The 10,051-nt window shown below is 36.5% G+C and overlaps 1 protein-coding gene across 3 annotated transcripts in view; it reads left to right on the forward strand.

Moving 5' to 3' along the window:
- The window catches only part of Uba3 (ubiquitin like modifier activating enzyme 3), a 19,732-nt gene extending 11,087 nt beyond the window's left edge, over positions 1-8,645 (forward strand). For all 3 annotated transcript variants that reach the window (XM_075983385.1, XM_075983387.1, XM_075983388.1), the window contains 9 exons: positions 1,592-1,694; positions 1,796-1,909; positions 5,142-5,195; positions 5,608-5,644; positions 5,731-5,812; positions 6,122-6,222; positions 6,319-6,382; positions 6,465-6,519; positions 7,074-8,645. In XM_075983385.1, the coding sequence (XP_075839500.1) occupies positions 1,592-1,694; positions 1,796-1,909; positions 5,142-5,195; positions 5,608-5,644; positions 5,731-5,812; positions 6,122-6,222; positions 6,319-6,382; positions 6,465-6,519; positions 7,074-7,159 (696 nt within the window). In that variant the 3' untranslated portion in view covers positions 7,160-8,645. The remainder of the gene's footprint in view (positions 1-1,591; positions 1,695-1,795; positions 1,910-5,141; positions 5,196-5,607; positions 5,645-5,730; positions 5,813-6,121; positions 6,223-6,318; positions 6,383-6,464; positions 6,520-7,073) is intronic.
- The last annotated feature ends 1,406 nt before the right edge of the window (positions 8,646-10,051 follow it).

Here is a 10,051-nt window from a genome sequence, read left to right on the forward strand (position 1 = left end):
GCTAAGGCCTACAGGTATAGGTTAGTATTTGCCATAATGAGGGCATGGGCTTAAACTTGTGCATGTCAGCATCAAAACAAAAGCAAAATCTAAACAAAATTTACTAAGAAGAATAAAGTATGACAGTCTACTGTGAGAGAAGACACTATATATCAAGATGGTCTTATTTTTATGGTTTCATTCTTGGCAGGGTTTTTTAAATTTTGTTTTGATTATGTGTATGTATATGTGTGAGTATGTAGATATGTGAATGCAATGTCCCTGAAGGTCAAAGGTGACAGATCCCTCTGTAGCTGGTAGGTTGGTATGAGCTGCCTAATGTGGGTACTGGGAACCAAACCCAGGTCTTCAGAAAGAGGACTATACACTCTTAACTGTCTTTCTAGTCCCTTAATGTTTTATTTAAGAGAAATTACAAAGTTATCCGGGATAAATTATATTCTGTTTTTTTTCCCTGTATACCTGCACTTAATCTGTAGTTTTATTGTCCATGGTTCTAGCTGCCTGTAGGCTGCAAATATCAAAACAAAATTCCAGAAATAAATGATTTATTAGATTAAAATTGCCCTCCCCCAACTTTTTAAGTTGCATCCATTTCTGGGTAATGTGAAATTTTGAATCATCTTGTACTGTCACAGTATACTTTTAGATTTAATTTTAATTGCTTATTTCGGTGAATACATGTGTACACATGGGTGCAGGTGCATTAAGAAACTGGAAGCATTAGGTCCCCTGGAGTTGTGAGTCACCTGATGTGGGTGCTCCTCTGCAAGAGGGGTTAACATTCTTTCTCTAGTCCCTGAATCCTTTTTTATTAATGTTATTTTAATCTCTTATTGTTCCTAATTTCTATGCTGAACTTTATCTTAAGATATAGTGTGTGTCCATAGGGTTCAGACATTTGTTGGGGTCCTAGGACATACCTTTCTTGAATAAGGAAGGTCTACTGTAATTATTTTAGAGAACAAAAGTACTAGGAAAAGGACTGGTGAGATGGCCCAGCAGATGAAGGTACTGAGTTCATGGTGGAAGGGGAGAGTCGTAAGTTTCCTTCTGACCTTCACATATATATTGTAGCATATGCTCCTACACACATACATGCAAAATAGATGTAATGAAAATTGAAAATAGGATTAAGAGCGATCTTTTCAAAGATGGTTTCTTTAATCTACATATTCATTTTAAAAAATAGTTACAATTTTGATTTATAAATAGTAGCAGCCCTATGAGTATTAACTTATAATTGATTTAATTCTGATTGTGCTTTTGTGTTGATATGTATTATACCTTCACATTAAACACAGGTAAAACAAAATCATTCACATTTCAGAATTTATTTAATATTTTTCTTCTCATTGCCAAAAGAACTTGGGTGAATATGCTCCAAATATGTAGAATGAATGTGTCTCTTTATAGGCAGCTCAACGTAAAGGTGCTGATTCCCTCTTATTAGTATAGCAGTTTGAACGTTTTATAGTGTTTTGTTATATAAGAGTTGAAATAAATATTATGAACTAAAGCAGACCTGGACATTGCACTTTAAAATAACTCATTATTTAAATTTTACTAAGAAAGACAAATTGTTTTTTAGGTCAATTTCCCCATGTGCACCATTGCATCTATGCCCAGGCTCCCAGAACACTGTATTGAGTATGTAAGGATGTTGCAGTGGCCTAAAGAGCAGCCTTTTGGAGGTACTTTAACAGTCTAGACTTTAGAAAGTAATATATTATTCATTTTGACATTCATATAAAAATTGCCTTATGGTTATATATGTCTGTCTTCCCCAAAACAGATGGGGTTCCATTAGATGGAGATGACCCTGAACATATTCAGTGGATTTTCCAAAAGTCTGTAGAGAGAGCATCACAGTATAATATTAGAGGTGTTACCTATAGACTCACTCAAGGTGAGTTAGTGAACTGTTGTGATTGTGGGATTCGTGGGGATGCTCTGTGGGAGGATGCTTGACTAGAGAGTATTTAGAGATTGCCATCCATTTGAAGTTCATTAAGGAACTATGGAAGTGATAGTTTCCCAGTTACCTGAGGTAGGAGGGAACTGAGTTTAGCAGAATGGGTACTTCTCAACATGGGGACTGAATGGTATCACCGACTGGTACTTACACACAATTGGAAGAGACCTGTCTTCAAAGTCTGTTTACTTCATCTTTCACTAAAGGGGAAATCATTCCCTTCTGGGAGCAGTCGAAAGACTATATATATATATATATATATATATATATATATATATTTTTTTTTTTTTTTTTTTTTTTTTGGTTTTTCGAGACAGGGTTTCTCTGTAGCTTTGGTGCCTGTCCCAGAACTAGCTCTTGTAGAGACTATATTTTAAGCAGGAATCTATGTCTTGTTTGGTTTGAGTTTTGTCCAGTATTTTACACAATCTAGTTGCTTTTTATTTTATTTTTAAATTTTTGTGTTAAGAGTGTTTTGCCTACTTGTATGTACATGCATTTTGTGCATGCTTGGTGCCCACAGAGGACAGAAGAAGACATTGGATCCCCTGGATGAAGTTACAGAAAAATGTGGGCTTCGTGTGGGTACTGAGAACTGAACTGGGGTCTTCTGGAAGAGCAGTAAGTGCTCTTAACTATGAGCCATCTCTCCAGTCCCTAATTCCTCTTCTACTCGTAGTTTCTAACTGTTGAGCACAGCAATTGCATTTTCTCCACATTTGTAATTTTTACCACTTGCAAGTCTTCCTATTTCCTCAGTGTCACAGGATTCAAGTTTTGGTGTTCTTCCCTGACCAGCATCCAATTATCCATCCTTGGATCTTCTAGGCCTGAGTGCAGCATTTTAGGGTTAGCCTTATCTCTGAAGATGGGTACAGTCCTAAAGGAGAGCCGATGTGTTGCTATCATTTGTTGTTTGTATTGATGTTCTATTTCCATTCTTTGATGTTGCTATTCATTAAAATCTGCATATCTTTTCACCAATGCAGTTGCTAGGCCTTCTCTTCCCCTTTTCTCCCTCCTCATTCCTCCTCTCTCACAGAATTCTAGAATTCTAGGATTGTTTATTGAATTTGTATATTGGTTCTGGAGATTGCCTAGGGCCTTAGCAGCCTTTTAGATTTGTCTCGATCAGTTATCAAGTCCTCTTGGGTCCTTTACAAGGAAGCCATGAAAGATTTTTCCAGATGCTCTACAGAAGCCTGGGTGTTCTGTCCTGAGTACTGAATCAGTTACAGTCCCTGAATGTGTCTCCTCTAACGTGGACTCACAATGAGCAGTCTTCCTGCTCAGCCTTGGTGGCTAGAGTTCCAGTTCCATTTTAGTTCATCCCTTCTGGAGTTTTACTAAATTCTCTAGAAAGTGCTTTGTGTTTTCTTTGCAAGTTTGTCATTTCTCTTCTGTGATTATTTCCTTTTATTTACTCATATTCTACGATTGTCACTTGAAAGTTCAGTTCATGCCTACTGCCTGTTTTCTCACCTTTCCCTCCACGAGCCTGCCTTGTGCTCCTGCCGAAGCGCTAGGGACACATCTTGCAGTGCTTCTTCACCCTCCTGGATCATGTGGTTTCTTCTAGAGCAAGCAATTCAAGTGCAGTTAGAAGACAGTCTTTCTTTGTACTATAGGAGACAGTTTGTTCATTACTTAGATGACCATGGCAGTGCAAATCATAGTCAAAATGAGAACTGTGTGTCGGATTTTGTGTGGTTGGGACTGTAGTGTAAAAGATACTTTTTAAAAGTTGTTTTTTTTTAATTGTGGTATTTTGTGAATAGAATGACTTGAACTAGCTAACTATATCAAAAATAATTAGGCAACTTTTTCTTTACACCTATTCAGGCTTTTCAGACTCTAGTACAGTGTATCAGTATATAAGACTAATGTGGGATGGGCATGTGTGGGCCCAACCCATTCCTGCCTGTATACTAGGGATAGTGTGGATGTGACATTTAATTTCTCAGCCTTGCTTTCCTTCTGTTTAGAACAAGGATGGTGTGACTAGCTTCACCATGTCAGCAACATTAAATAATATTTACTGTTCACACTTTCACGCTGTCCCTGGAGTATAAGGAAACACTGTTGTGTTACTTCTTTATCATCATGTAAAACTACAAAGACTATTTCAATACTATTACTTAATATTTCCAACACACTATAGAATACTGGGAATGTGAAAGAAGATAGTTCATGTTTAAACTTTTTAGGATTTTAGGGTTTTTTTTTTTTTGTGGAGGGGGGTTCATTTGTTTGTTTTGAGATAGCATTTTTCTGTGTAGCACAGACTGGCCTCAAACTCATGGTTCTTCTGCTCCAGCTTCCCAAGTGCTGGGAATAGGCACATGTCACTGAGACTGGCTGTGCCCAATTTCATTTCTTGATTTGAAAGCCTGAAAAATCAAGTTTCAGAAAATGGGATTTAACAATCAGGCTTTAAATGATTTAATTCTATTACTTTAACTTAAGGTGACTGCTTATTTAAACAGAGCTGGAAAGATGACTTAGCTGTCAAGAATTCTTATTATCCACAACTGCTTCTAACTCTAACTTCTGTGTAGTAATTAGGAGCGATGGGGCTGCGTCCCCAACACCCCAGCCGCCTGGCTAGCTTATGCCCAAAATAACAACACACAAACTGTATTCATTTAAACACTGCTTGGCCCTTTAGCTCTAGCCCTTACAGGCTAATTCTCACATCCCGATCAACCCATCTCTAATAATCTGTGAGCACCGGTCTTACCGGGAAAGATTCAGCATGTCTAACCTGGCAGCTTGCTTCATCGCCTGTGTCTGCCCGGGAGCGAGGCATGGTGTCTCTCTCTGAGGCGTCTGCTCCCGAGAGGAGAGCTGTGGAGTCTGAGCTCACTTCCTCTTCCTCCCAGCATTCTGTTCTGTTTACTCCTCCCACCTATCTTCTAAACAATGAGGACCAAGCAGTTTCTTTTTATTTAACCAATGACCTTCCTCCATCACTTCTGGGGATCAAATAGACTCTTTTGGACTCTAAGGACCCCTACACTCACATGTTAACATACCTGCATATGCATGTATGTATGTACATACGTGCAGACACACGTACTCATGCCCCCACACATAATTGAAAATAAATCTTGAAAGAAACAAAAAGAAAAGAAATGACCATTTTTTATTTCGTGAATTTTTTCAGGAGTAGTAAAACGAATTATTCCTGCAGTAGCTTCTACAAATGCAGTCATCGCAGGTAAAGCAAAAAAGATTTTCTCAGTTTTACTTTTTGCTTTGATATTTGACTTAATATCTAAATTGACATTTTAGTAGTTACTTGTGTTCTAGGAATCTGATATCTTCTTGGGTGTGTTACCCAAACCAAATATGTTACTGTATCCTCTGTATATCTTGTATCATTATCATAGTAAAGGGACATCTTAGCATGTCTTTTTACTCATAGGCCTAGATTTTCATTCATCTAAGGAAGATGAAGGAAAAGGTGTATTGCTGGATTATGTAAAATAAATATAAAACTTGTTCTCTCCTGTGTTTTTAAAATTATGTATTTTAACATTTATTTTTTCTATAGAAATTTATCTGATTTATCACTCACTTTCAAAGTATTTAATTTTTGCCGAGTTAAAATGCCTTTATTTTCTCTCTAGCTGTGTGTGCCACTGAGGTTTTTAAGATAGCCACAAGGTAATGAGTTTTATTTTTAACTTGAATATAGCTCCATGTTAAAACCTTGCTCAATTAGATAAACATCAACATTTTTTTCATTACAGTGCATATGTTCCCCTTAATAATTACTTGGTGTTCAATGATGTAGATGGACTGTACACATACACATTTGAAGCAGAGAAGAAGGTTAGTAGTGTTAAACTAATGGAAATGTTTTTACTGTTCAGCCCTTGCTTTTATATATTATTAGCTAGGAATATGAAGGTAAATATTCATGTTCTGAGCTACTAAAGCTAATCATATGTATTTTTTGTTAGTTAGCTTAAATAAATAATGTAAAGCAAAATAATTTAGAGGGAATTCTATATTACAAAAACAGACTTTAAAGCAGAAAATATTCCAATATGTATGATTGTTAAACAATTTGATTTCTATATCTTTTCTTAGAAAAAGACTGACATTAGTTTGTGTCCCTCTATTCTTTTATGTCTGCAGGAAAATTGTCCCGCATGTAGCCAGCTTCCGCAGAACATTCAGTTTTCCCCGTCAGCTAAACTACAAGAGGTTTTAGACTATCTGACCAATAGTGCTTCTCTGTAAGTGTTCAGAGTTTTTGTTATTATAAAAATCATTTAAACTTCAAAATGAACAAGAATTATCTCTTTCAATAAAATGTTTGCTACTTTATTTAGGCAAATGAAGTCTCCAGCTATCACAGCCACATTAGAGGGGAAGAACAGGACACTTTACTTACAGGTCAGTAGTCTTCAGTTTTACATTTTTCAAGGAAATTGTATTTTTTTCTTAATGTGCTATACATTAAAATATTGTTTTCCAGTCAGTAACATCTATTGAAGAACGAACAAGGCCCAATCTTTCCAAGACGTTAAAAGGTATTTTAAGCAATTGTATATATTAATAGTTTATTTTTTAGTATTTTTTAGTAGTAGTAAATGTCTGCGCGTGCTCTTGCTCTCTCTTTCTCTCTCTCTCCCTTCCTCCCTCTCTCCCTTTCTCCCCATGTATGTCTGTCTCTCCCCAGTACCAGGGTTCACAATCAGTAACACTTGACTTTCTAGGAAGGTGTCTCATTATTGCTGTCTCCTAAGCCTGTGGTGTTTGGAGATAGGATGCCTTGCTTTTGCTTTAGCTGGTGTTGAACTTGTTTGTAGCCCAAAATTGGCTTTGAAATTATATTTGCACTTAATTAAATATGACCAAGTCATTATTACTTATACTATAAAAGTAATAGAATTTATGGTTCTTTATTTTAATAGAAAAAAATATAAAACTCCAAGAAATAAAATTTTATCTCTTTAAAAAAGAATTGGATTTTGAGACATATCTGAACTATACAACTATTATAATTTGTGTGTATGAATATATTCTTTTTGTTGAGGTACTTATTTATTTTTGTTTCTGCTAATGACACTCTTTCCTATTTTAGAATTGGGACTCGTTGATGGACAAGAGCTGGCTGTTGCTGATGTTACCACACCACAGACTGTACTATTCAAACTTCATTTTACTTAAGGAAAATAAATCTATAAACAATAGAAAATTCATAGAAATAATATACTTTATGAATACTAAGAAATATAATTGAAGAGTGGGGAAGGTGAGGCCGAGGGGACATCCAAGAAAGGAAATTTAATTGATGTCATTTTTAGCATTAGTGTTGCTAGAATTTGACTTTTATATATATATATAAAATGAGTGACTCTTTTTTAACTTTCTAAGTTTCTCTGGAAGACTGAACTTTGGGGTTGGGCTAGTAAGCATTCTCATTAGTCATACGGAAAACGATGCTTGGAGAGAAAGATTATGAACAAATGTATTGCTCCTTAAAGCAGGACAAACACTGTCTTTTGTGTGAGTTTGTTATTATGGTCAAAGAACGTATTCCTCAGCTCTCATTTGAGCGTACACATGCATAGAAATGTATCCTTGAATGGAAATGAGGAATTATGTTATAGGAACATTAAATATTACAACCTGACATCTAAGTATATCAGACATAGGCTGTTTCTTCATTACTACTCATATAATTGTGGCTATCCAAATGTGTATTATTGTAGAGTTTAACTTATCCATAATAATTTGTAAACAGTATTACAGACTAATAATACCTGTACATGAAAATATGAAGTATTTTCATGTGTTTATTTGCAATGCCATAGAGACCACTATGCACAAACTTAAACCAAGACAATAGCTGTTCAAAGAAAATTAATGTTTAAACAGTTATCATTGATGCTTTTGCACTATTTATTAATAAAACCATACATTGTCTAATTTTTTATTGGAATTTTAAAGTATATTAATAATAAATAGTTCCATAGTGGTGTTGAATAATTTTTAAATATTTTAAGTTATTACCAAATTTTTGTTGCACCTAAGTTAAAATTTTACTGATAAATGGGATGGCTAAATTTTTATAATAAATGCCTGTTTTTTTCAAAAATACTAAAATCAAAGTGGAATGCAAATACTACCCCCCCAAACCTGCTCTTGTAATATTTTAATGTGGGAACAAATAGTACCTGTTTTTTCATTCTTTGTTTTTTATTTAGTTTACGGTATTTGTTTAATTGTTTCATTGTACTTGTTTATTTGTAAGATTTATGGAATGTTAGTGGATAAAGTCAGTCTGTCTTTCTGGTGTGGGTATGATGCAGGGATAGAACCTAGGACCTCCTGTAGTATTCAGGCATCTGTTCTGGCCTGCCCCTGGGATTCTGATAGGCTATGACCTCAGCTGTAGCCACTAGAGCACCTCCTGTTGTAGGGTCACTGTGTATAACTGTGTTCCCTTTTTAAAGGGCCCTGACCCTCTTTCCCCCTTCTCTCTCTTCCTCTCCCTCTTCTGCTTCTCCTCCTCCTCCCCTCTCCCCTCCCTTCCTCTTCTCTCTCTGTGCCTGTCTTCTCTTTTGCTGATCCTGTCTCCAGAGGCTGGTCTCTCCTTCCCCTTCCCTCTTTTTACATTCCCTTTTCCTTAATAAAAATCCCTCCACATGAACTCTGTTGCATAGCATCTTTCTCTCTTGCGCTGCTTTTTTCTAGATTATAACACCTCCCACATGTTTGTCAAGTGCTCCATCACTGAGCTATATCCCATTTATTGTTCTTTCTAGCTCCATGTTGACAAAACTAGTTTCATTATAAAACCATATGGAGAACTAGAGAGATGGCTCTCAGTAGTTAAGAGCACTGGATGCTCTTCCAGAGGACCCAGGTTCAATTCCCACTACCCATATGGCAGCTCACAACATCTGTAACTCCAGTTCTAGGGGATCTGACACCCTCACACAAACAAATGTGAACATAAAATAAATAATAAAATGTTTTTTAAAAAGCATTATATGCTTAAAAATAAAAGTAGGATCATTGGACAATAGTAGCTCAGGCCTTTTACCAGCACTCGGGAGACAGAGGCAGACCTGGTCCACAAAGATAGTTCCAGGACAGTCAGAGCTATTACACAGAGAAACCCTGTCCCAAAAAGCCAAATAAATAAATCACATGGTACAATTTATATGTTTTATCCAAAACGTTACAGAGTCAACACAGTTTTTCTTTGTGGTTGTTTCTGGGATCAGAATTAGGGCTGTGTACATTGCTAGGCCAATGTTCCATCACTAAACTGTATCCCCCAGCAAGTCTTTTTTTTTTGTTTTGTTTTTTTGTTTTGGTAAGATAAGGTTTCATTGTGTAATCTAAATAGGCTTTGAACTTGTGTCGCTCCTCCCACTGCCCCCCTTGTGAGATGAGAGAGACGGAGTGAAGTATCTACAACCAAGGAAAAGGGTTGCCTGCAGAGATGTGACTCTGGGAGAGTCACTCATCAAAGCAGGATGCATTCTACCTGAAGCTTTCACAGGGCATGAAGTCAGCCCTGTTGTACCATTTCAGACTTCAGGCTCCAAACCAGGGAAATGTTTGTGTAATGTTAAGCCGCTCCATTGGTGGTTATTACAGGGTGGGAATGTTTTGGAGAATTATAATTACATCAGTTCTCCCTTCCCTTTCCTTCCCCAAACTCACTCATATACCCTTCCTTACTCTTTCAAATTACTGTCCCCTTTTCTCATTATTTGTTGCATACATATGTTTGTGTATACATATGTATTTTTAGATACATAAATTCAGCCTGATGACTCTGTATAATGTTGCTTGTATATGTTTTCTGGGCTGGCCATCTGGTATTAGATAACCACTGGCGTGCACTTCCTGGGGAAGACTTGTTTCTCCCGTTCCTACCATCGCTTTCCTCACTTGCCTCTAGTTCTTTGTGTAGGATTTTCACAAGGGGCTGAAACTCTGGATGTCTGTATGAAATTTAGCTTGTAAATGCTGGTAGAATTTTTTTCTTTAGCACTATCAGACCAAACAACTGCTTACTGGACAAGGAAGGCCATCGACTTT

Source organism: Microtus pennsylvanicus, chromosome 8, assembly GCF_037038515.1.
Source record: "Microtus pennsylvanicus isolate mMicPen1 chromosome 8, mMicPen1.hap1, whole genome shotgun sequence".
In the NCBI taxonomy this organism is placed as follows: Eukaryota; Metazoa; Chordata; class Mammalia; order Rodentia; family Cricetidae; genus Microtus; species Microtus pennsylvanicus.